This window comes from Bos taurus, chromosome 25 (genome assembly GCF_002263795.3).
Source record: "Bos taurus isolate L1 Dominette 01449 registration number 42190680 breed Hereford chromosome 25, ARS-UCD2.0, whole genome shotgun sequence".
Classification (NCBI taxonomy): Eukaryota; Metazoa; Chordata; class Mammalia; order Artiodactyla; family Bovidae; genus Bos; species Bos taurus.
Window position 1 is genome coordinate 3573918 of NC_037352.1, and position 26827 is coordinate 3600744.

The 26827-nt window shown below is 46.5% G+C and overlaps 1 protein-coding gene and 2 pseudogenes across 3 annotated transcripts in view; 1 reads left to right on the top strand and 2 right to left on the bottom strand.

Moving 5' to 3' along the window:
• The first annotated feature begins 607 nt into the window (after positions 1-607).
• DNAJA3 (DnaJ heat shock protein family (Hsp40) member A3) overlaps positions 608-26827 on the top strand; it is a 31256-nt gene continuing 5036 nt past the window's right edge. For 2 of the 3 annotated variants that reach the window (XM_005224433.5, XM_059881284.1), the window contains exons 1-10: positions 608-841; positions 9521-9654; positions 14525-14608; positions 15382-15582; positions 16600-16752; positions 22008-22155; positions 23204-23268; positions 24700-24828; positions 25276-25391; positions 26139-26236. In XM_005224433.5, the coding sequence (XP_005224490.1) occupies positions 631-841; positions 9521-9654; positions 14525-14608; positions 15382-15582; positions 16600-16752; positions 22008-22155; positions 23204-23268; positions 24700-24828; positions 25276-25391; positions 26139-26236 (1339 nt within the window). In that variant the 5' untranslated portion in view covers positions 608-630. 3 annotated transcript variants of the gene reach the window in all.
• LOC107131808 (large ribosomal subunit protein eL37-like) lies at positions 11009-11518 on the bottom strand (annotated as a pseudogene).
• LOC107131811 (small ribosomal subunit protein uS10-like) lies at positions 12203-13398 on the bottom strand (annotated as a pseudogene).

Here is a 26827-nt window from a genome sequence, read left to right on the forward strand (position 1 = left end):
TTTGGAGAAGACAAATAACGCTTAGCAGAAAGCCGAGCTATCTGTCCTTTTCGTGGTGAATCAGCCAGAGGAAGAGTGAGCGTGGAGCCTGGCTCTGGGAAATAGGTTAACCAAGGTAACCGCTTGCGCACACGAGTGAATAAGCCTCAGCTAGAAAACCTGAGACTCAGGGTCAAGAAAAAGGAAGCCGCACGGCATGCTGGGATCTGTGGGATGTAAGGCCGCATTGCACGCCGGGACTTGTAGTCCGGTTGCCCCCCCCCCCCCCCCCCCGCCACGCGCCCCGGCCAGGCCCCTCAGACCCGTTACATTCGGCTACATTCAACCACGTCTTTACACAGATAAGGTGAAGTATTGATCGTCCAGCACAGAATGAAGGGTCTTCTTAAGCCAAGTTACCAATTAGCACGTTTTAGAGTAAATACCTTTTCGGCGTCGGCAACCGAGAAAGCGCACTGGGTGCGGAAGCGCACGCGCAACGCTAGTAGTTTTTTTTTTTTTCCCCTCCCCCTCCCCGCTAGAGTGCCCGCAGCAGGCCCCGCCCCCGGGAGCGCCGGCTCCGCGCGCGTGCGTCGTCCTCGTGAGGCCGCCTTGAGCCGGGTGGCGCAGGCGCAGTGTCCCCGGGCCAAGATGGCGGCGCGGCACTCCACACGCTGGTTGCTGGTGGCTGTGGGGACCCCGCGGCTGCCGGCTGCAGCGGGGAGAGGGGCCCGGCCGCCCATGGGGGGCGTGGTGGGGGCGTCGCTGGGCCGCAATTTGAGCGTCACCGCCTTCCCGCCTTCCCTGGGAGGTCGCGGTCCCGGGGCGCTGCTGACATTGAGACCCGGTGTCAGCTTCACAGGTGAGGGTAGGCTCTAGCGCCCAAGGCCTGTAAAGGAGTGACTCTCTTCGCTCCAGCCACGAGGGTAGCGGGATGGAGTGTGTCTTCTGACCTACTTGCGGAACCGCTTTGGGGAGGTGGGCCGGCAGGAGGCAGAGAGGCCCAAATGGCTGCTCAGAAGCGGCGAAGGAGGAAGAGCTGCGTGGAGCCTCGAGCGGAGGGGACGAAACGCTCCGAGGCCGTGAACCTTCACCTCTCTGGCAATATTTCTGGAGGCCTCTTTCCCGCCATCTAGTGCTCCCCTGCCCAATTCCTTTCTCATCCCTCTACTTCCTAGCCTGTAGCGGCGGGGCAGAGGTAACTGCCATTCGGTGAGCACCGGCTCTTTGGCTCCGTGGGCACTGTGTACCTGGTCTCTCTTGATGGTAACAGCTCTACAAGGTGGGGATAATCATCCCCATTTTAAAGAATGGGAAACTGAGGTTCTAGCAGAGTTGACCCGCCCAAGGTCATAAAGTTAGATAAGGAGAGTTGTCTCGAACCTAGAATTGTTCTTTCAGAGCTTAGTCTCTTCTGCCACATGGTGTAGATCGAAGGGCACACTGTTTTTTAGAGGTCTTTATGTTGGTTATTGGGCTTCCCTGGTGGCTCAGTGCGGAAGAGAATCTGGCCTGCCAGTGCAGAAGATGCAGGTTCTATCCCTGGGTCGGGGAGATCCCATGGAGAAGGAAATGGCACCCCACTCCATTATTGGTACCTGGGAAATTCCATGGGCAGAGCCTTGCGGGCTACAGTCCTTGGAGTCGGGAAGAGTCGGACACTTTAGGGACTGAGCACAGTGTGTTGCTTATTACAATAAAAATGCAAACTAATATTTACTAAGCACTTTCTATGTATGAGGCATGGATTGCTTCCATGAGGTAAACACTTACTATTATTTGGCCAAGCTGGTGGTCTTGTGGGATATTAGTCCCCCAACCAGGAGTGGAGCTGGGCCCCTGCAGTGAAAGTGAGAACTCCTAACCACTGGACTGCCAGGGAATTCCTACTGTTACTCTGTTTTATAGGTTAAGAAACCGAGTCTTAGATGTTAACCTTAGAATGTCACAAAACTAGAAAGGGATTGCTCCTTGCCTGCTGCTTCTGTAATTGATGGGGGTGATCTTGAATTAGCATATATTAAGCTTTCTAGCTTAGCCATGGTGGTTTCTTATGCTGTGTGTTTGGGCAATGTCCTTTATAGTGAGATAAGGAAGGAGGAAACTGAACCACTAATTATGTGCCTGAATTGTGCTTGATGTTTGTGTCCCCTAGAATTTGTGCAAATGCTATTTATCTATAAACTTACAGAGATGATTAATTAGAGGGGCCTGACAAGGTAATTTACTTAAGATAATGTCCTAATAAGATCCAGTTTTATAATGCTTACATAAAAGCCAGTCATTATGTATCAGTAATTGTGATTGCCTTGTACAGTGAACACTGGTTCCAGTTGTGTGTGTGTGTGTGTGTGAGAGAGAGACAGAGAGAAACCTGGGTGGATTATTTGAATCCTTTTGTGCTGCTCATTCCTTAATTGAAAATATTTTAGTTTACAGGTATTTATTGAGGACTTGTCATATGCCAGGTTCTGTTCTAGGTACTGGAGATACAGCAGAGAACAAAGAGATGGGATGTGATTTTGGTCAGGTGATCCCATTTGTTTATTCTGTTCCTGCTACCTATATTTCCTCACAGTAGTCTGCCCTGGTTTCCTCAGGATTTGGAAGTGATGTCATGCTGTATTTCTCAGTATGAGCAAAAGTGGTCATTTTTAGGTTTTGCCAACAGTTTCTAATATCAGGGTTGTTGTGAATAGCATTTGCCTGCATCTTTATGCTGAAATATAATTCCTTAGATATCTGTGAAGGTAAATTTGTTCATATCATATATGTACACATTTGGAGAACATTTTTTGGTGATTGTGTATGTGTGAAAGGAGACAGACAAGCGCTAAATGGGAGCCTGGCATGGGGTCATTACTGAGGAGCTATGCGGTCAGCTGTCCTTTTCCTCAAGTGAGCCCAGTGCCCACAGTGGGCATGTTTTGTATCAGGTGTTGAACATGTGTGAGAGGTAGTGTCCTTCATGGTGCTCTGTTACCTATCACATCTTAGGGCATCAACTCAGCTCCCAAACGTTGGTCTGCGATCTCATCGCAAATCCAGTAGTACAATTAGATGATGTTAAAACAACACTTTATATCTGACTTGTTCTCCCAGAGTGGAAGGTAGTTTCCTCACACCTTCTCCCAGAGTGGAAGGTTGGCTATTCTTGGAATGACTTTGGAGGCTTATCCTGTTCTGGCTTGTTCTGAAATTGTCCAGACATTTATTGGTCATATCTTGGGTGGTGGGGAATGTATCTATTAAGTGAACTCTTGCTGTATCATTGCTAATCTTTGATGCTTTGGGGATGGTGTCAGAAGCCATCAAACTTCTAGTTCAGTGTGACTTGTCTTTATATTCAGTTTTACACATTACTGTCTTCCTGTTCTTAACCCAAGCCCAAGTGGTCTCCTCATGATGTTGAACCTGCAGCTTCCAGAACCTTTGCCACTACCGACCTCTGCCTTCTGGATTAGAGGGGGAAGGGGGGAAGAGGCAGGGTGGGTCAAGGTAACCCCTCACCCCTGCAGTGAAGTGAAGCGCTCAGACACTAGCTCTGCTGTTTTTTCTCAAATATGACCAAAGAAAGTGGTACCTGCTGCTCCCTCACTGTCTGCTTTTCATATTTTAGGAAATCTAGGGTGAGTCGGGGGATGGGGATCCAGAAAATATGGATCTGCTTCCTGCTTCTGATTTGTAATGGCAAACCAGTATTCTTGCCTTGAGAACCCCACGAACAGTATGAAAAGGCAAAAAGGTAGGACACTGAAAGATGAACTCCCCAGGTCAGTAGGTGCCCAATATACTACTGGAGATCAGTGGAGAACTAACTTCAGAAAGAATGAGATGGAGCCAAAGCAACACCAGTTGTGGTTGTGACTGGTGATGGAAGTAAAGTCCAATGCTGTAAAGAGCAATGTTGCATAGGAACCCGGAATGTTAGGTCCACGCTGCTGCTGCTGCTAAGTCGATTCAGTTGTGTCTGACTCTGTGTGACCCCATAGACCGCAGCCCACCAGGCTCCTCCATCCCTGGGATTCTCCAGGCAAGAGTACTGGAGTGGGTTGCCATTGCCTTCTCCATAAATCAAGGCGAATTGGAAATGGTCAAACAGGAGATGGAACATCAATATTTTAGGAGTCAGCAAACTAAAATGAACTGAAATAGTGAATTTAACTCAGATGACCATTATATCTACTACTGTGGGCAAGAATCCCTTAGAAGAAATGGAGTAGCCATCACGGTCAAAAAAAAGAGTCTGAAATGCAGTACTTGGATGCAATCTCAAAAACAATAGAATGATCTCTGTTTGTTTCCAAGGAAAACCATTCAGTATCACAGTAATCCAAGTCTATGCCCCAACCAGTAATGCTGAAGAAGCTGAAGTTGAACAGTTCTATGAAGACCTACAAGACCTTCTAGAACTAACACCCCAAAAAAGATGTCCTTTTCATTATAGAGGACTAGAATGCAAAAGTAGGAAGTCAAGAAATACCTGGAGTAACGGGCAAATTTGGCCTTGGAGTACAGAATGAAGCAGGGCAAAGGCTAGTGGAGTTTTGCCAAGAGAACGGACTGGTCATAGCAGACACCCTCTTCCAACCACACGAGAGATGACTCAACACATGGACATCACCAGATGGTCAACACCGAAATCAGATTGATTATATTCTTTGCAGCCAAAGTTGGAGAGGCTCTATACAGTCAGCAAAAACAAGACCAGGAGCTGAGTGTGGCTCAGATCATGAACTCATTGCCAAATTCAGACTTAAATTGAAGAAAGTAGAGAAAACCATTAGACCTTTCAGGTATGACCTAAGTCAAATCCCTTATGACTATACAATGGAAATAAGAAATAGATTCAAGGGATCAGATCTGATAGAGTGCCTGAAGAACTATGGACGGAGGTCCATGACGTTGTACAGGAGGCAGGGATCAAGACCATCCCCAAGAAAAAGAAATGCAAGAAGACAAAATGGTTGTCTGAGGAGGCCTTACAAATAGCTGTGAAAAGAAGAGAAGTGAAAGGCAAAGGAGTAAAGGAAAGATACATCCATTTGAATGCAGAGTTCCAAAGAATAGCAAGGAGATATTTAAGAAAGCCTTCTTCAGTGATCAATGCAAAGAAATAGAGGAAAACAGTAGAATGGGAAAGACTAGAGATTTCTTCAAGAAAATTAGAGATACCAAGGGAACATTTCATGCAAAGATGGGCTTAATAAAGGACAGAAATTGTATGGACCTAATAGAAGCAGAAGATACTAAGAAGAGGTGGCAAGAATACACGTAACTATACAAAAAAGATCTTCATGACCCAGATAATCATGATGGTGTGATCACTCACCTAGAGCCAGACATCCTGGAATGTGAAGTCAAGTGGGCCTTAGGAAGCATCACTACGAACAAAGCTAGTGTAGGTGATGGAATTCCAGTTGGGCTATTTCAAGTCCTAAAAGATGATGCTGTGAAAGTGCTGCACTCAATATGACAGCAAATGTGGAAAACTCCGCAGTGGCCATAGGACCGGAAAGGTCAGTTTTCATTCCAATCTCTAAGAAGGGCAATGCCAAAGAATGCTCAAACTACCACACAATTGCACTCATCTCACACACTAGCAAAGTAATGCTCAAAATTCTCCAAGCCAGGCTTCGACAGTATGTGAACCGTGAACTTCCAGATGTTCAAGCTGGATTTAGAAAAGGCAGAGGAACCAGGGGTCAAATTGCCAACATCCGTTGGATCATTGAAAAAGTGAGAGAGTTCCAGAGAAACATCTGCTTTATTGACTATGCCAAAGCCTTTGACTGTGTGGATCACAGCAAACTGGAAAATTCTTAAAAGAGATGGGAATACCAGACCACCTGACCTGCCTCCTGAGAGATCTGTATGCAGGTCAGGAAGCAACAGTTAGAACTGGACATGGAACAACAGACTGGTTCCAAATCTGGAAAGGAGTATGTCAAGGCTGTATATTGTCACCTGCTTATTTAACTTATATGCAGAGTACGTCATGAGAAATGCTGGACTGGATGAAGCACTAGCTGTAATCAGGATTGCTGGGAGAAATATCAATAACATCAGATATGCAGATGACACCACCCTTGTGGCAGAATGTGAAGAATAACTAAAGAGCCTCTTGATGAAAGTGAAACAGGAGGGTGAAAAAGTTGGCTTGAAACTCAACATTCAGAAAACGAAGATCATGGCATCTGGTCCCATTACTTCATGGCAAATAGATGGGGAAACAGTGGAAACAGTGACAGACTTTATTTTCTTGGGCTCCAAAATCACTGTCAATGGTGACTGCAGCCATGAAATTAAAAGATGCTTGCTCCTTGGAAGAAAAGTTATGACCAACCTAGACAGCATATTAAAAAGCAGAAACATTACTGTGCCAACAGAGATCCGTCTAGTCAAAACTATGGTTTTTCCAGTGGTCATGTATGGATGTGAGAGTTGGACTATAAAGAAAGCTGAGCACCAAAGAATTGATGCTTTTGAACTGTGGTGTTGGAGAAGACTCTTGAGAGTCCCTGGACTGCAAGAAATTCCAACCAGTCCATCCTAAAGGAAATTGGTCCTGAATATTCATTGGAAGGACTGATGCTGAAACTCCAATACTTTGGCCACCTGATGCAAAGAGCTGACTCATTGGAAAAGACCCTGATGCTGGGAAAGATAAGGCGGGAGGAGAAGGGGATGACAGAGGATAAGATAGTTGGATGACATCACCAACTCAATGGACATGAGTTTGAGGAAACTCTGGGAGTTGGTGATGCACAGGAAGGCCTGGTGTGCTGCAGTCCATGGGGTCGCAAAGAGTCAGACATGACTGAGCGACTGAACTGACCGTTTCCTACTCGTTCTCTTGTCTGATTATCCTTAATCTTGGCACCCTTCCTGGATATGCTCAATACCCTTGGCTGTCTTTTGTGCCTACACAGATTTTAAGTAGTTTCCCAGTCCTTGTTGTTAATGGTTTGAGAGTTCTTTTTCATGCAAATCTGATCAAGTCTCTGTTTAAGACTTGCAGTAGCTCCCTGTTGTCCTCAGGATAAAATCCAAACTTTAGCATCACTGACTCGATGGATGTGAGTTTGAGCAAATTTGGGGAGATAGTGAAGGATAGGGAAGACTGGTGTACTGCAGTCCACGGGGTCACAAAAAGTCAGACACGATTTAGCCGTTGAACAACAGCAACAACTAACATGCTCAGAGGCCCTTCTGTTTATTCCCAGCACCTGTCATTATATCTCTAACCACCCCTCTACCCTACCCCACCTCCACACACACTTACTTGAGTCTCTAGTCATGTCGTAGCACCTGCAGTTGCACAACGACTTTCTCCCTCCAAACCAAAGGGAGAACTTTTGAAAGCGAATGAGAATGCTATTGCAAACAACGCCAGGGCTGCAGGCATAAATCTGGACGGATTCCGGCCCTCCTTAGCCAGATTAATTTCTGCAGCTTAACAGCAGCTGCCTTAGAATACCTTCATTGAAACTTCTGAGACTGGGTTGTGCTGGTTTTCAGCTGCGGGTGATTCTGCCCTCCAGGGGGCAACTGGCAGTGTCTGGAGTTTTAGTTACCTGTTTGAGACTGGGAGGTGCTCCTGGTAACTAGGTAGCTGAGGATCCTGCTAACACATCTTCCAATAAGCACATAGGTATGTTAGGATAAAAGTAAATACACAGAGCAGCAATAAGAAAGTACCAGAGAATAGTGGCTGAAAAAGGTTACTTTTTTCACAGTTCTGAAGGCTGTAGTTCGAGATTTTTGTTAGGGTCCTCTTTAAAGATCCCCGTTTCCAAATACAGTCACTTTCTGAAGTGCTGAGGGTTAGGACTTCAGCCTATAAATTTGGGCGGGGGACAGAATTCAGCCCTTAACAGCACCCCCACCCCCCAGCAAGGAATCTGATCCTCCCATCTTCAACAGTGTGGAGGTTGAGAGGCCCTGGTTAGGGGATACTGTTGTGAGTTCTCACTCTGCGTCCCTGTGCACTAACATCCCTTCTCACACTGCTTCCCACATGCCCCTGCTGGGTTGGAAGCTCCTTAAGGGCACTGGCTTTGAGTCTTTCACTCAGTCTGTGTCCTCAATGCCTAGTCCAGTGTTGAGATCATGAATGAATGCAAGCTCCCAGAGGGCAGGGCCTTTGGCGTGATTTGCTGCTTTCTGCTTGCAAGGAGCCCAGTGCCTGGCAGGCATGTTTGCTGAATGAGTGCTGAATCTCTGGCAGGGAAACCTTTGACTTAAAAACCTGGAGCTGCCTCCTGGTCCTCGTTCTCTTTCTTGGCCCTCCCCTCTGCTTTAACTTGGCCTGTTCTGCACCACCCCAGCCCCGCCTTCCCCATCTTCAGTTGTCACAGGATGGGTTGGGGGTTAGGAGGCAGGTTGTAGAGCGGCTCCCCCACCTTCACTTGGTGACAGGTCGGTAGAGTAGAGGGAGGTTGAGTAGCTGTGTCCCATCAGCCTCCTCCCTGCTGCTGATGCAAGAGGCCTGAAAGGAAGGCAGGGCGTGGAGGCGGGGCTGCCATATGCTCTGATGTGCTCTGGGGTCAACAGAGGTTCTGGCACAAGGTTGTTTAAGCTTGTGCGTCTGTATATATGTATTGATTGTTTCTAGGGGAGGGGTCAGTGCTTTTATCACATGCTCCTAAAGAGATCTGTGACGCTGAAGACCAACAATCATTTCTTTAGCCCAGCAGTTCTCAAACAGTGTGCAGCAGAATCGTCCCCTGGAGGGCTTGTTAGACACGGCTTGTTGGACCCTACCTCCAGAGTTTTGGATTCAGGTTTGGGTGGCACCTGAAAAATGTACATCAGGAGGCCGATGATGCTGCTAGTTCAGGGACCACACTCTGAAAACCACCCCGTAAGCAGATGTTCAGGGTCGCATGGTGGCGGGAGAGAACCTGGGGAGCTGTTGAGCTTTAAGTGAGGTGAGTCTCTGCCAGCACCTGGGATGTGGCAAGTGCTCTGCCAGCTGTGTAACAGGAGAGTGAAGTCGATTTTCAGTCATCGCCAGGTGCAGCCCCATCTCTGGAGAGGTAATGAGGCTGCAGCCCTTGTGTAGTCCAGGAGGACTAGCCACACCCCGCACTCTGATTTTTGTATTTTCCGTATACTCTGGATTTAGCTGTTTTTGGTTTTGTTTTTGGCTGCGCCGGCTCTCTGTTGCTGCACTCAGGCTTCTCCTTGCAGTGGCTTCTTGTTATGGAGCACAGACCCTAGAGCACGTGGGCTCAGTAGCTGTGGCTCACGGGCTTAGTTGCCCCACGGCGTGTGGGATCTTCCTGGACCAGGTATCAAACCTATGTCCCCTGCATTGGCAGGCAGATTCTTACCCACTGGACCACCAGGGAAGTCCCTTTAGCTGTTTCTGAGGTGCAGTGAGTTTGGTCTCCAGAAGGCTTGGAGGAGAACAGCCTCCAAAAGCTGTGACCTACCTCAGCTCCTTCATAGGTGTGGCCTGGCTGGTTGCTTACTCGCAATTTCCATTTGTTGAGTACATTCCCAGAGTGATTTTCTTTCCTTTTTTCTTTTTCAGGAGTAAAACGGTACCCTTTTGTTTGTATTGCCTCCTTCCACACGAGCACCCATTTGGCTAAAGAAGATTATTACCAGATACTAGGAGTGCCCCGGAATGCCAGCCAGAAGGAGATCAAGAAAGCCTATTACCAGGTCTGTGTAGAAGCCAGATTTTAGAGCCGAGACTGTGGAAACGATGGTGTGGATCTAGGTGACCTTGAGCCGTGCAGTGCATGCGCCCATACATGTAGGTTGTGCGCTGGCTGATAAAGCTGGCTTTGCTAGACCATGTTTCTCAGTGCCTGTGGCCATGCTGGTTAATGCTTCAGGAAATGGAGACTCAACCAGAGATTTTCTTTTAATCTTTTTCCATGGCTGTTTTTGTATTTAAGTCTATTCTGTGTCTTCTGAATCGGTAGATGTGGTGGTCTTAAGTTTTAGATACTCATTCTTTGCATTCAAATACAAGTTTATGAATTTAGAATTATTATTATTTTTTTAACTCAATAAATGTGAAACTCCCATCATCATATCCCAGAATGTGTTGGACTGATTGGTGAAGTGGCCTGTGAGTTATCTCAATCTGTGGTTTCCAGACTTTTGCTCTGATCAATAAACACAATAAAACACAACACAATAAAACACAACACAATAAAAATTTAAAAAAACTAAAGAGCAAGGGTGCCAATGTAGGAATGCTATCTTTTGTATTTTGCCTAATATAGATGTTAAAAATAATTAGGTACAATCTGTTAATATCATTTGATGGAAGAAAGCACCTTAATACCATAAAACCTAGGGAAGCCATAATGTCAGAATAAAGAAGATTAGTTTAATAAGGTTAATAAATACAATTTAAATTTTAAAAGTTACTTGGAGTTCCTGGTGGTCTGGTGGTTGGGATTCCAAGCTTTCACTGCCGTGGCCTGGGTTCAATCCCTGCTTGGGGATCTGAGATTCCACAAGCTGTGCACAGTGTGGCCAGAAAGAAGAGAAGTTTTTAAAATTATTTTTGTGCAAATTTGCTATGAGTCTTGATTTTTTTTTTTTCTTTCTTTTTAAATTTTTTTTGGTGGGGAAATAAAAACTTTGGCTAAGCCTAATATTTGTGAACCAGTACTGATCAAGACCAAACCTAACAGCTTATGGCTTGAGTAGCTGTTCTCTCCACTCTCTCTCTCCCTCTTTCTCTTTTTTTAATGGGTAGAACTCACTGGTCTTTAGTTTATTCGAAGAGTTGTATAAGCAGCACTGCAATCAATTTGAGAACACTTTCAGCACCTCGAAAAGAAACCTCACGCCATAAGCCCTTATTCCCCGTTCTCCTCTCTCTTCTGCCTTTGAAATCGCTAACCTACTTCCTGTCTCTAGGGATTTGCCTATTCTGGACACTTCATAGAAATGAAATCATGTAATATGTAGACTTTTGTGACTTTTTTTTTTAACTTTAGAATAATATTTACCAGGTTCCTCCACGTTGTAACAGATAGTAGTACTTCATTCCTTTTAGTGGTCAAATATTCTGTTGCATGGGTATACTACATTTTATTTATCTGTTCATCAGTTGATGGATATTGATTTTTCATACCCTCTCAAACATTTATTTGTAAAATTTTTGATGATGGCCATGCTGACCAGTGTGTCATACCTTACTATAGTTTTTTTGTTGTTTTTATTTTAAAGCCAGAACATTTATTGCATGACTAATCGTTGAAATCCTTAAGATGAACTGGATGCTGAACAGCTGCTCCCTTGGGTTTAGGTGCAGTTCTGTCACGGAATCCATGCCTGAATCTGGGGTATACAAGTTTTAGGTGCCTCATTCGACCAGTCCTGGTGGTATTTGGTCTTTTAGCTTTAGCACTGCAATTATACTTTCTCTTTGCTTGGCAGGGTAGCCACACTTGCCACAAGTTGACTTCTGAAGGTGGTAGGCCTTGGAGCCACAGCGGTGGCACAGCCTGTGCGTCTTACTCCGTCGCTTTCCAAACGATGATGTTCCCTTTGTCATCTTGCTTCTGCTGCCGAGACCAAAGCCCTTACTGTAGTTTTGATTTGCATTTCTGTAATAATTAGCCGTGTTGAGCATCTTTTCATGTGCCCTTTGGCCATCTGTTTGTCTTCTTTGGAGAAATGTTTATTTGGGTCTTTTGCCCATTTTTTTTATTGGATTTTTTTTTCTTGCTAATATTGAGCTAGCTATATAAGCTGTTTGTATATTTTGGAAATTAATCTCTTTCCCCCATTCTGTAGGTTGTCTTTTCATTTTGTTTAGCTTCCTTTACTGTGCAAAACCTTTTAAGTATAATTTGGTCCCATTAATGTATTTTGTTCTTATTTCCATTACTCTGGGATATGGATCCAATATGATACTGCTGTGATTAATGTCAAAAGTGTTCTGCTTATGTTTTCCTCTAGGAGTTTTATAGTATCCAGTCTTACATTTAGGTCTTTAATCTATTTTGAGTTTATTTTTATATATGGTGTTAGAGGGAGAAGGAAATGGCAACCCACTCCAGTGTTCTTGCCTGGAGAATTCCACGGACAGGGGAGCCTGGCGGGCTGTAGTTGATGAGGTTTCAAAGAGTCGGACATGACAGAGGGACTATCACTCATGGTGTTAGAAAGTGTTCTAATTTTATTCTTTTATATATAGTTGTCCAGTTTTCCCAGCACCACTTATTGAAGAGGCTGTCTTTTCTCCATTGTATAGTCTTGCCTCCTTTGTTGTAGGTTAATTGACCATTGATGTATGGACTTGTTTCTGGTGCCAGACTGTTTTAGACTGGCTGCACCATTCTGGATTTTCACCATAGTGTGTGAGGGTTCTGATTTTTCTGCATCCTCGCCAATACTTATCTTTTTTTTTTTTTTTTAAACAACTGATTATCAGTTTATTAAAAAGGTTGTAATAGGCATCGGCAGTGGTGATTTCCACCTTGACTCCTGGCTCAATGCTGATGAAAATGATCTGCTTGACAATTTCAGAAGGGCTGTGCAGGTCAATGAGTCGCTTGTGGATCCTCATCTGGAATCTATCCCAAGTCTTCGAACCTTCACTGCAAGGAGTTTTCCTTGTAGTTATTCTCAGAGTCTTGGTAGGCATCCGAACAGGGCCTTTCACTTAGAGATTCTTTTCCTTCGTGCCTCTGATGAGATCAGCACACAACCTTCTCCAGAGACTTCACGTTGCAGCTGGTGAGGGTGATCCTAATCTGGTGAATGGCCACCACTGGCTCCACGGGAGTCTTGCCGGTATCTTTAAAGGCCGTGGTGCGGCGCGGCTTCCTGACTGCCTTGTTCCTCGGCCAGAGCGAACAGCAGTGAGTCAGGAGCAGGAGAAGGTGGCATCGAGCTCCACTGCAGAGGCAACTGCATCTTCCTCAAAGAGCCTGTCTTTTTGATCCGAGCCACCTTAGCAGGTGTGAAGTGATATCTCACTGTGGTTTTGATTAGCTTGTCCGTCTTGGGAGAGTAAATAGCTTGTCTCTCCTTTTGAGCTGGAAGGTCAGGTACCTGGCGGCAAAGGCAGGTGAAGATTGGCGAGATGGAGACTGGGACCAACTTATTGGGGCATGTGAGGCCCTTAGCACGTACTAGAGATTTCATTTAAGAGAGAGTAGAAACCATCCAAGTTTTTAGGTGTGAAAATAAAAAAATTGGGTAAAGTTGTGTAATTTGAAACCGAAAATTTAGAAAGTAGGCTTTACGGAGCAATTGCTGGGGTTGGACCTTGATGAAAACTTCTCACGTTTACATCATTTAATCCTCCAGGCAGAAGACTTGGTTAGGTTATGATGTGCTGCCGAGGCCACACAGCCGATCAGTGGCATTTAGGAGACTAAAATGCAGGTCTTTCTGAGTGCAAAGGGCCTTTCTTTGATCTCACAAGTGCATCGGCATTTCTTACCTTGGCCTGGAACCAACCTTGCGACCCACCGTGATCTACTTTCTTGCCTTGAGAGCTCCCTTCCGGCCGAGCCTCTGCCGTGCTTCCATCACATGCTGGTGTGAGGACCAGTGTCTCTGGTGCAGAGTGAGCAGCCAGCTGCGGGCAGAGATGGGGCCGGCCGTCCCCACAGTTCCTTTCAGCTTCAGGACTCTGAGCCCTCCTTGCCCTCACACCAGGGAAACCCAGACTGGGAAGGCATCAGTAAGCTGCAGCAGACAGTCAGCACCTACAAAGGTGTTGCACAGCACTGCTCAGCGTGGCCAGGAGGAAACCTTTGTGTTAGAGCTGCTCAGGTCTCCTGTGTACGCGGGACAGCCAAGTGAGGATAGTGTTTGAATTTTTAATATTTAAATCTGTGTTTTGAATAGGTAATGCATTCCCCTTGTTCTGAATTCAGATAGTACAGAGGAGCGTGCAGTGAGAAGACCTCTCTTTCCCATCCATCCCCTCCCCGCTGTAGCAGTCAGCCTTTCCAGCTTAGTGTCTGCTCTTCCAAAACTAATTTATACAGCAGATATATCTACTTATTTATCCAGTTATTTCCCTCTTTTTACATAGATGATAGTCTAATCAGATTTACTCTTTGGCATCTCTCACAAAGGACCCCAAGTTCTAAAGAATTAGTTGTTATTTCTGTTGAGAGATTTGTTGCAGTTGAAAAACATATACACATCTCAGAGTTGAAGAGATAGTTTTCTTTCTTTCCCTTTCCCAAAACTCAGTTTGCCATTTTGTAATAAACTTTCGATCAGAATTGAAAACTGAGCACAGTTCATGGAGTGTATGTTCTTAGTCCTGGCTGTGTGTGTTTTGCTTTTAGTGTGTTTTTATTGAGGTATAGTTGGTATATTAGTATCAGGTGTACAACATAATGATTCAACATTCGTATACACTATGACATGATCATCATAATAAGTCTAGTTAGGGATGATTTAGTCTTAAATCTTGTCTTAAGAATTGCTGTTGTGAAGTCTGACAACTGCTACAAAGGAGGTGAGGTGTGACTGGTGTCTGGGGTTCAGTTTCAGTGATCATCTTGTGTCCATACTAATTGACCATTTCCTCCCTTAGCTTGCCAAGAAATATCACCCAGACACGAATAAGGATGATCCCAAAGCCAAGGAGAAGTTCTCCCAGCTGGCAGAGGCCTATGAGGTAACACGGCCCACCAGTGTGTGCAGTCCCTGTCTTTCAGCTGTGTGCGTGGGTCAGAGCGTGTTGCACTGGCAACCTGATGCGTGAGAAGGTTCAGTGGGAAGGCCATGTCCCCCTCCAGATCACCTTGTTGAAGGGGAAAAAAAAGACAAACTTCGCAATTCCAAAATGCTCACGTGAGCTCTCACTAGGAATCTCAACAAAGAACAGAACCCAATAATCTGTTTTCCCAGTCCCAGTCACTGGGACTTTAGCTGGGTCTGGGACCTTCTTGTCAGATTAAACAGTTCCATGCCTGTTTGGTGACTTCCCCCTTGTAGGGATGGTGGATGTTGTAAAAGAAGAAACCACCACTGCCCTGGAGGAGTGTAAAATGTCATCTGAGAGCGAAGAGGGTGTGAAACAGTTGCTGAACAAGTGCAGAGTTAAATGAGAGCGGACCTGCTTCTCAGACTCGGCCGTGCTGAAGGGGTTGGGGATATGTAGGGTGTCGTATATCAGCTGTGTATGTGTGTCTGTGTGTGTGCACGCATGCGTGTGCATCCCCCGCCCTGCCTCCGACCATTGGAGGGTGAGTCACAGATGTGTTCTCTCTCTGTTCCTGAGTGCTTCTTTGTGTGTTCTCTAAGGGCAGGCTATTTGCATAGCCTCAGTACAGTTGACAGGATCAGGACGTTTAATGTTGATAGGCCGCCACCACCGTCTGTACTTGGTGTCCGTGCCCTGGGCCCCGGGAGCCTCGGGGGCACTGACTGCTGGGCTTTTCTCGGCAGGTCCTGAGTGATGAAGTGAAGAGGAAGCAGTATGACACCTATGGCTCCGCTGGCTTCGATCCTGGGGCCGGCAGCTCTGGGCAGAGCTACTGGAAAGGAGGTCCCACGGTTGACCCAGAGGAGCTCTTCAGGAAGATCTTTGGGGAGTTCTCATCCTCCTCTTTTGGCGATTTCCAGAGTGTGTTCAATCAGCCTCAGGAGGTAAGCCCCTCATTTTGAAGAATTGTTCAAATTTCAGCTGCTAAGTGTGATGCAAACAGATTTTTTAGCAGTTTCTGTTTCTCAAAGAAAAAGATAAAGCAGCTTAAATGGAGTGATTGGGAGGCAGCCATCTTTGTAGGAAGTGGTTCCAGTATTTGAAAAACCATTAATAATGTGTACATTCAGTTCTACTGTATTCTTAGTTGCTTAATTAGAGCAGGCCCGTGGCTCTGAGAGTCCGTAGTTAGAGTGATTATTTTATGTAAAGCCTGTCTCGTTATTCTGGGAGGCGTAGTCCATAGGGAGGCACTGCCAGTCCTGCCTCTTCCGTGTTTATGTCTTGTTTCAGGCATTATCAGAAGAGAACCCAAGGGTCGGGGAAAGTGTTTTACGATGTAAGTTATGACTATGGATCGTTTGAACTGTTAGGACCATGTACAAATATTATCTGTGAACATTTTCAGTTTGTTGAAAAGCACATTTTCATTTACACAACAGGTATTATCTGTTGAAAATCGTGAGGAGTAGAGCAGAATCAGTTGAGTCCCATCTGTTCTTAACTTGACAGAGTACAAGTTAGAAAGTAAAAAGTGACTAGGGGAACAGATGAATTGGTGGAGCCATGAATAGGATTTTTAGGACAGTGAAAATACTTTGCATGATTCTATGAGGAGGATGTGTGTTGTTATACACTTGTTCAGACCCATAGAATATCCAGCACCAAGAGTGAACCCTAATGTAAACTGTGGGCTTTGGATGGTCATGCTGTGTCAATGTAGGTTCATCCTTGATAAAAAAAAAATGTATCATTCTGGTGAGTGATGTTGATGACAGGGTAGGCAGGCTGTGCACCTGTGGAGGCAAAGGTATGAGAGAAATCTCTACCTCCCTCACTGTTTTTTCAACTTAAAACTGCTTTAAAAAATAGAGTCTTTAAAAGAAACAGTAATTGTGAACTCCTAGCCAGCGCTCTCCCTTACTTTCAGAGCGGTAACAGTGGTCCCTTGATTTCTCTAGTACATCATGGACTTGACGTTCAATCAAGCTGCCAAGGGCGTCAACAAGGAGTTCACCGTGAACATCACTGACACCTGTGAGCGGTGTGATGGCAAAGGGAACGAGCCCGGCACCAAGGTTCAGCACTGCCACTACTGCGGCGGCTCCGGCATGGTGAGCCTGGTGCACCCTGCCTCCCCCGGGCTCCTGCCTCTGCCGCCTGCCTGTCCTTCCCCACCTCTACTACTGCGGCGGCTCCGGCCCGGTGAGCCTGGTGTGCCCTGCCTCCCCCGGGCTCCTGCCTCTGCCACCTGCCTGTGCTTCCCCACCTCCACTACTGCGGTGGCTCTGGCACGGTGAGCCTGGTGCGCCCTGCCTTCCCCGGGCTCCTGCCTCTGCCGCCTGCCTGTGCTTCCCCACCTCTCCTCTCCTCTGTGTGCCAGTGTACATGGGGCTTTGAGAGCTCTTTAGTGGGTGGGACTCTGTGATCTAGAACCTTCCACATTGTCCCAGGAGAGCTCTGTACAGAAGGAGCAAGGAAATTCTGCTGTCTTCTCTGAAAATACATTTCGGGGTATGTTGGTAATTTAAAATTGGGGGAGGGGAACTTAAATTTTGCTTGAAGTGTAATCTTTTTTCCTTTTTCTTTTTGGTAACTTTTAGATGTAATTCACACTTGTAAGACTAGTATGAATAACCACTCCCTTATTCCTTTACCAAGCCTCAGCAGTTGTTAACATTTTGCCCCATTTGGTTTGTCATTTATAGTGTATATTTTCTAAGAGCAAGAACATTCTTTTATGTAACCACAGTATGTTCTCAAGATCAGGAAATTTAATGTCCAAACAATATTGTTATCTGTACTTACTCAGAGTTTTTCATTTGTCCTTATAATGTTCTTTTTACCCCAGACTCAGGATGCCGGTCTAGGACCTTGCGTCATGTTTGGTTGTCATATCTTTAGTCTCCTTTAATCAGTAACGATTTCTCAGTCTTTCTTTTATGACCTTGACCTTTTTTAGGATTGCAGACTAACTGCTTTGTAGGATGTCCCTCAGTTGGGTCATCTGATATTTCCTCATGATAAGATTCAGATTATGCATTTTTGGCAGAAACAGCACAGACATATAGTGCCCTTTGCGTGGATCATGTCAGGAGTCATGAGGTGTCAGTTTGTCCCATTAGCGATGATAATTACATTTGAACCCAGTCAGTTAGTTAAGGAACTGTCCACCGGGTTTCTTCATTATAAAGTTATTATTTTTCCCTTTGAAATTAACAAGGAATTTGTGACTTACCTTGACACTATATGGATCTTCCCTGGTGGCTCAGATGGTAAAGCGTCTGCCTACAATGCCTACCATGTGGGAGACCCGGGTTCAGTCCCTGGGTCGGGAGGATCTCCTGGAGAAGGAAATGGCAACCCACTCCAGTATTCTTGCCTGGAAAATCCCATGGATGGTGGAACCTGGTAGGCTACAGTCCATGGGGTCTGTAAAATCCCCTGGATGGTGGAACCTGGTAGGCTACAGTCCAAAGAGTCCGAAATGACTGAGTGACTTCACTTTCACATTCTTCTTTGACACTATGTAAGTGTCCTGTCCCATCAAACTTATCCCAGTACTTACAGCATCCGTTAATCAGTCTTGCTTAAATCAGTTATTACTGTTACTTGCAAAATGGTGATTTTTCTGATTCTAATGTCCCTTCTCTGTTTTTGTTTTTGTTTTTTTTTCTAATTTATTTATTTATTTGGCTGTGCTGAGTTTTAGTTGCAACATGTGGAATCTAGTTCCCTGGCAGGGATTGATCCCATGCCCCTCCATTGGGAGCACAGAGTCTTAGCCACTGGACCACTAGAGAAATCCCCTTTCTCCGTTTATTAGTTGGCATTCTACTAAAAGGAAGAGCTTTCTTTTCTTCTCCATTTATGTATTCTTTCATTTGTATCAGTATGAACTCACGGATTCCTATTTCATTCACTGAACCATCATCACTATTACTTTGATGCATAAGCTGTCCCTGACTGTGCCTGTAGAAGTCTCTTCTGGCTGGCTCCTGTATTCTTTCGGTGTGTCCCATCATTCTTTCAGCACTTCTTTACTTTGTGTCCCAGCTTGCATACACTTTCCTAGCCAAATCCTGGAACCAGCCATTTCTCCAGGGAGTCCTGATTCCTTTTAACTGTCTAGTAGGATTTAGGAACCAAGATCTGTGCTCTCGGTGTACTCATTGTATCTGGAGTGTCACTGCTTCCAAGTCCTCTCAGCTGACTGAGACAGGAAATAAGTGTGTATGTGTGTGTGTGTGAGCGCACATTCCTGGGTCAGGAAGATCCCCTGGAGGAGGGCATGGCAACCTGCTCCAGTATTCTTGCCTGGAGAATCCCCATGGACAGAGGAGCCTGGCAGGCTACAGTCCATAGGGTTGCCGAATCAGACATGACTGAAGCGACTTAGCACATGCACACATGTGCACTTATAGACATATGTTCGATACCTATCTGTCTTTCTGTGTTTTTCATGTGATAGAGTATATATATACATATATGTGTACACTGATCCATCCATTTAACAAACCAGTGAGTTCAAACTGATAGTTCCACTTTCAGCCCAACACCGCAAGGCTTGTCTAGTCTTCTGCCTGTCCATATTTGAAACTAAATAATAAAGAGAGATTATTAATTTCTAACAAAGAGAAATCTGGCTCAGTTACCCTGTATATTTACTCATTTGCTCAGTCCTATAACATACAAAAAGTAATTTGAGAACTGTCATTCATACCACTGCAAAAAGCAATCCTGCTTTACTGGCATTTGGGTATATGGCCAAAGTACTGTGCTCAGCTTACTCAGATCACTTCTTTTTCTCCCCTTTCACTGTGATTATATTATCTGCTTAAAATGCAGGTAGGTTTCCACTGACTATGTTTGTATTCCATTTATATGGTTTCTTTTTTTAAGGGGGTTGGGAGATTCTCTACTGCCCACCTTTAAAATAAAATCCTTGTCTACCTGCAATGCAGGAGACCTGGGTTCAATTCCTGGGTCAGGAAGATCCTCTGGAGAAGGAAATGGCAACCCGCTCCAGTATTCTTGCCTGGAGAATCTCATGGACAGAGGAGCCTGGCAGGCTACAGTCCATGGGGTCACAAGAGTTGGATACTACCAAGTGACTAAACCACCGCCAAGTGTGTAGGGGGCACAGAAGTTGTCTTTGAGTGCATAGAAGAAAAGCATAAAAAAGGAAACAAGTCCCTGATAATCCCACGACTGTTAGTGTTTTGATGTGTCTCCTGCCAGTTGTTGATGAGGAATATCATTTTTGTCTTATATTAACTAGTTTTTGAACAGGTTGTATATGCTAATCATTGAAATTCAGTGGGTACAAATTGAAAACTGTGTACGATGAATCTCCCTTTCATTCTTGACTTTTACCCATTGAATTCTACTCTCCAAAAACATCCTGTCTGTCTTTCTAGATGCAAGCCTGTGTAGACATGTATGTCTGTGTGTGCCTTGTTTTCATACCAAAGATAGAATACAACTGTTAGCCCCATCTGTACCTTGGTGGTTTTGTTTTGTTTCTAGTTCTCACTGTGTTTGGGAAATAGTCTACGTGTGGCCATGGTATTCCTCCATACAGATACATCCCCTTTTGTTCAGCCAGACCCCTGTTGCTGGATGCCTGGGTTCTCATCTTTTCGTTTTTTTGGCTAAGCTTAACAGCTTGCAGGATCTTAGTTCCCAGATCAGGGATTGAACCCGAACCCTTGGCAGTGAGAGCAGAGCCCTAACCACTGGATCACCAGTGTTTGTCATTGATTTTAGTTGTATTTGTCTTTTGACTTTGGATGTGTTTTCGCCTATTTGTATGTAGATTTCATCAGTTGAGAATCATAGGGAAATTTTTCCTATTTTTCATTTATTATAATGAAGGCATTTTTCCGTGTCTTTGAGTACTTTTAAACATTCTCTTTGTTGGCTGAATAATAGTCCACTGATGGGGGCTTCCCTGGTGGTCCAGTGATTGCGACTCAGAGCTCCCAATGCGGGGGGCCTGGGTTCGATCCCTGGTCAGGGAACTAGATCCCACATGCATCCACTAAAAATCCCACGTGCTGCAACTAAGACTGGGAGCAGCCAAATAAATAAATAAAAATAAGTTTAAAAAAAAAAAAAAATCCGCTGATGGGAGTCCGCAGTACCTGTACACAATCTTATAGCTTAGTCTGAAAAAGTAAAATTGTGCCTGCTTTCCTCTAGAGGGCGCGCTTGGAGAGGATGAAGATTGTTGTGGCTACCATTTTACCATCGGAGTCACTGCCTCTTGTTACAGATACTTTTTATTGATCCCAGTTCCTCTCACATCTGAGGTCCTTTCTCCAAGGTCCTGAATTGTTGTGACTTTCTTTTTTCATATTTCTTTGGTGAACATTGAAATAATACGGTAAAACTGAAGGGTGTCTATGTGCAGAGATATTTTTTCTTTAGCATTGAAACAAAAATATTAAAATGGAAATTGAGGTCTGTGTCCATTGGTCATGATGCATCATGAAGGTGAGAGGGAAAGGCATGTTGCAGAGTGAGAATGCAATACACTCTTCTTGTAAAATTTTTACTTAAAAACTTCTTTATGGTGAGAAGGAGAGTGAGTGAGTCATGGGAAGAACACCTCAAAACTGAGCTCTTATGAGCAGGTCACCCTGGGAGTCAAGGTGAGGGGGAGATTAATTTTTTTATATATCTCTGTATCTGATTTGCTACAACAGCGTGTTGATAATTTACCCTCACCCCCTAAAAAATCCCAAGGATGTTGAGTTAAAGAAAATGGTAACTGAGTTCCATTGTCCAGTGAAGAGCTGATGAGAGTGGCCACAGACCATAAGGCCCCACTTGTGCAAGGGGCTGGGAGCCGAGGAGGCTCCTGGAGGACTGGGGTGAGGGTGGCTGCAAGAGGAGCCACTTGCCTCCTTGCTTATGGGCATCTGTGATGAGGTGGGGCTATTGGGGGCTGTGGGGGACAGAGGCCTGTGCTGCTCCTCCCTTGGGGCAGGCAGGGGCAGCTCTGGGTGGGAGTTGCTTCCAGTTGTCACTTCCCTCTTTCTTTCCCAGCTGTCCCTTTTGTAAAGGAAGAGAGGGTTCTCTTTAAAGTGATTTGCTCAGCTCTGGGGGCTTGGGGACCTTCTGTAGAGAGGCACTGTCTCATTTTTCTGTCTCATATAATCAGGTTTGGTTCAGAATTCAGGAGGCAGTGTGCTCTAGGTCAGTTTGAGCTCCTGCAGCTTGTCCTCAGGCAGTGTGTTGTAGCACAGGCTCACACCACACATACGGGTCTTCGGTGAGACGTTTCTCATGCTCATTGTGGTCCTAGGGCCTTGCTGTCAGGGTGCACTGGTATCTAAGGGTCCCATTTTTTTTGTCTTTGTAGGAAACCATAAACACAGGCCCTTTTGTGATGCGCTCCACGTGTCGGAGGTGTGGTGGCCGGGGCTCCATCATCACGTCTCCCTGTGTGGTGTGCAGAGGAGCAGGACAGGCTAAGCAGAAGAAGAAGGTGGTGATCCCCGTGCCTGCCGGTGGGTCTGGGCTCCTCCACGCACGGGGGCTGGGAGCCGAGGCCACCTGCCCTTGTTTCTGGAGCCGAAACTCGAGGAGAAACCACAGTCTCCTGCGTTTTCGTCTGCACCAGTTACCCTTAAGATCTGCGCGTGTCATAGGGAAACGGCACCTCGCGTGCCTGTCCTGCTCCTGCGAGAAGCAGCTCCTCCACCTCTTTCTGTCCCAAGGCCAACGTTGTACCCACTGCCCGCCCAGCTGGCCAAGCCACCCTCTCTGCGCCCAGGGCCAGCCTATGACCCCCACCCCCCACCCCAAACCAATCCTGTTCCTGGAGTGGTCTTTGCACAGGGTGGTATGATCACGTCTCACACTGTTGAAGACTCTGTGGCGATTCTCAGGGGCCAAACACTGGCCTCCTCTTCTAGCCCCTCCTGGTCTCAGCCTCCTATCTTCTTAGGCTCCCCCTTGTTGCCTTGCTGCCTGCAGCTTCCTCATCCCCAGGGGAGCCTTCTGGAAGCATTTCCTTAGATGTTCCTTTGGAGCTGTGATCTTTTCCTTCTAAGCACTTATCTCTGTTTGTAGTGATACGTGGTGTTGTTATTCAGCTAATAACTGTCTCCCCTGTGGGTGTGCTCAGTGTCATCCAACTCATTGCAGGGACCGTAGCCCGCCAGGCTCCTCTGTCCGTAGGCTCTCCAGGCAAGAATACTGCAGTGGGTTGCCATTTCCTTCTCCAAGGGACCTTCCCGACCCAGGGAGTGAACCTGCTTCTCCTGCATCTCCTGCACTGGCAGGCGGATTCTTTAGTGCTGTGCCCCACTAGACTCTAAACTCACTGGGGTACTAGGTGGACCTGCTGGTAAACTTGAATAAGTGTCATTTGGTTATTGAGTACTATATGCCGCACCTTTGAAAAGTGACACTTGTTTTACTTGTTGCCGTATTGGGTGACTGTGTTGTTCCTTGTTAACAGGAAACAGGAATGAGTAAGTGGGTGGGTTGTAAATAGATCCAGTATAGAAAATGCCTTCACACATCCCAAAATAATTGTTCTCTTGCTTACAGGAGTTGAGGATGGCCAGACTGTGAGGATGCCTGTAGGAAAACGAGAAATTTTCATCACATTCAGGGTAGGTGCTCTGTTTGCACGGCCTCTTTTGGGCCCTTGCTCTCGTGGAGAGGGTGCAGACCAGGCTTTTTATGGGTGAGATGGGAGCTTCATGGAATACGCCTGGCTGTTCAAGTTTCTAAGGCAAGTGGTGGCCACCTCAGCAGGGTGATCAAACATGTGTTACATCAAGCTTTTGTGCTAAATGTGGAGAGAACAAAGTTACCCCAAGGTGTTTACAAGTTGGCAACAAAGCACTCATAAAAATACAGAAAACATCTTTTATTTTTTATTGATGTATTGAATTGTTCATGGGGACAGTAGGTGCCAGAGCTACAGATTTACATGTGACGTGCAGGCAAAGTTTTCTGAGGCAAGGGTAACAGAGGAAGTGGCACCTCTGCCACTGATTCCACCAGGCATGTCCCTGAGGCGGTGCGGCAGGCGGAGGCAAGGTGTGTGCCAGCCTCGTCTACAACTGTGAGCACTGCCAGTGGCCTGCTGCCTTCGGGAGGAGATGGCGAGGGGGCTGCACTGTGGGCACCTAGGAGCAGAAGCTGGAGACACACATGTTGGCGTGAGACGCCCTGGTAGCTCTCGGTTACGGACAGGGAGTGAGCGGGCTGCAGGCCGAGGAATGAGGTCATCTGTGTAGTTTCAAACCACGCAAGGTGGTGTCATGTATTGTTTAGGGACATGTAGAAAAGGTAAACAGACGCTCCTAGGAAAGATAAAGACTAAATGTAGCAGCTGCTGTGGAGGGGTGAGCAGGAGGGGGAGAAGTCACCTGTGTCCTGGTCTTCTGTGACCTACGCAGGGTTGTGTGTACAGCGTGTGCTAATTACTTGTGCTGATTTACATATGTGTGAAATATTTCATAGTTTAAAACAAAGACAAAAATAATGTAAAGGGTGAATCTTTAAGACTGAGAAATTGAAGAGAAAGGTCTCAGTCTGGAAGCCAGTCTATGAAGAAGGTTTGATAGAGAATTCAGATTGTTCCCAGCTGATAGTAGAGAAGAAAAGAAGAAATTACTGGAAGACAAAGAATGTCTTTGAGATAGAAAAAAACAGTGCTTATAAAATCAGAATCATTCCAGTGCTGCTAGTCTGACTTGAAGGTAGCTTGTACCAAAAGACTCTGGAAAGTAAACCCTTTCTTCCTTTGTAGACTGTATTAATCTGTGTCTCTAGTAAAGTAAGATTTTTATATTTTTTTTAATTTTCAAAATTTAGTTTTATTTCCCTCAAGACTTGAATAGCTTCATCTGAGAGGACACTGTGGCATTGCAGTGAAGGAAGAAGCTGCCCTGTAACTCCTGGAGCCTGGGGGAGGTGGGCGCTTTGGTGAAAGTACCCTGTCTCCCTGGATGCTGCACGCTGAGCCGCGGCTGTGGTCTGCTCTCCAGAAGGACTTCTCTGAGCGTTGGTAACCCTCCCGTGCTTGGCCGTAGGTGCAGAAAAGCCCTGTGTTCCGGAGGGACGGCGCAGACATCCACTCGGACCTCTTTATCTCCATAGCTCAGGCCATCCTCGGGGGCACCGCCAGAACGCAGGGCCTGTACGAGACCATCAATGTGACGGTAAGAGTGCAAGCACATTCTCACTGCTCTTTTCTTTCTAAAACGGGAAGTGGCTGAAACCTGGGAACAACCTGGCGGAAGGCAGGAGGAGTGTGGGCCACGCCTTGGGTGTGACTTGGCCGGGAAGCAGCTCCTGGGCCGTGTCCATCCTGGCGGGCTTGGCAGCAGCTTCAGTGGCGCCCCAGGTTGGCTCTGCTTCCTCCCAGGTCCTGCTCCCTGAGCTCCTTTCCTCCTGCTGTGGGCTCGCCACCCCAGACTCCTGGCCCCCAAGCCCATCACAGGCTCTGCTCAGGGTGGACCCAGCCTAGCCAGTTTCTGTGTGGTGTTTGGTGGGTTTTATCTAGAAACCTGAATGGAGTTCTTTTCGGGAGTAAGATTGTCTTCATGTCGTGAGATGTTTTCATTTGGGTGGAGGTGGAGGAAAACCTGAGGTTCCTTTCTTTATAGATCCCCCCTGGGACTCAGTCAGATCAGAAGATTCGGATGAGTGGGAAGGGCATCCCGCGGATTAACAGTTATGGCTATGGAGACCACTACATTCACATCAAGATCAGAGTTCCAAAGTAAGTGCCTCCTGGTGTGATGAGGTCCACCCACTCTCTGCAGCTTCCAGCACCAGCAGGAGCCGGTCAAGGACTTCTCACATGCCAGGCAGGTGCTGAGCCCGACCGCCCGGCCTGTGTGGCACTTCTGCTGTAAGCACTGAGGCTTAGGCAGGTTACTTCTCCCGCTAAGTCTGTCCTGCCCAGGTGCTCCTTCTGAAAGCGGACATGATAAAAAAGTTCGACCTCGCTGAGTTGCTGGGAGATGAAATGAATAACCCATAGGGAGCAGTTAGCTATTATTGCTGCTGTTGGTTTTATTATTATCACTCTCGGGTCGCCCTCCATCTGAGAGATGATCTAGAACCAGCTGGCGGCAGGTATCGTGTCTGGCCTTCAGGAGAAAAGTCCTAGGGGGAGCTGTAGACATCTGGAGCAGGGCTTGCCAACTCCTCTCAGTGGGCTGGATTTCCAGCACTCTCTTTAATTAGATAATTTCTGACACACACACTTGTAACAGGTTTTCATCCCTCTGGTAAACTGTTCACCATGGCCACAGTGGCAGTTGTTTAGAACAACTCAGGGTAGTTGAAGAGGTTTACTTTACAGAAGCTTTAAGGGTGTGGGCTCTTGGGTTCAGGGTGTGCCCAGTGCCTGGGTCGAGGGTCCTGCCTTTCCCACATGCTGCATGGGGACCGGCCACGTCCACATCCTTTTGAAGAGCTGCCCAGAGGAGCCGCTTGGATACTGACTGCGCTCGGTCCACAGGAGACTGACAAGCCGGCAGCAGAGCCTGATCCTGAGCTACGCCGAGGACGAGACCGACGTGGAGGGGACGGTGAACGGCGTCACCAACACAAGCACTGGTGAGACAGCCCTGCGGCCCGTGGGAGCCCCTCAGTACCTGGGAGGGCAGATGGTTTGGAAACATGTTGGGGTTTCCACTGGGGAATCCTCCTGGAGTCTCCAGAGGGCCCAGTAGTAAGAGGGGCTGAGTGTGGGGCAGAGTGGCGCGGGGCCGCCACGCTCTGGGGAGAGCTGGCCCCCGCTCTGGCCCTCATCCTCTGTGCACGTGCTGCTGGCCGAGGTCAGTGAGTTCTGTGACGCTTCCCTCCAGGGAGCATCTCTGTGTCTCAGGACTGCTCTCCTGAGTTCTAGCCTTGGTTCTGCCACTTGCCCTGTGACCTTGGGCTCATTCCTGCATGAGATCTTCCACCAGCTAGATTCTTCCATCTCATTCCTGCATGAGATCTTTCACCAGCTAGATTCTTCCAGCTCTAGCTTGTAGCCACTAAAGGAGAAGATGCATGTCTTCCTCACCCAGGTGGCTTTCCCTGGATTTCAGAGTGTCCTGTAAACAGCAGCTGCTACAGGCTTAACAACCCCAGATCTGCCTGTGTGCAGCAGGTCTAAACTCTGAGCGTCTAGGGCCGTGAACAAACAAAATGCCTTGTTTA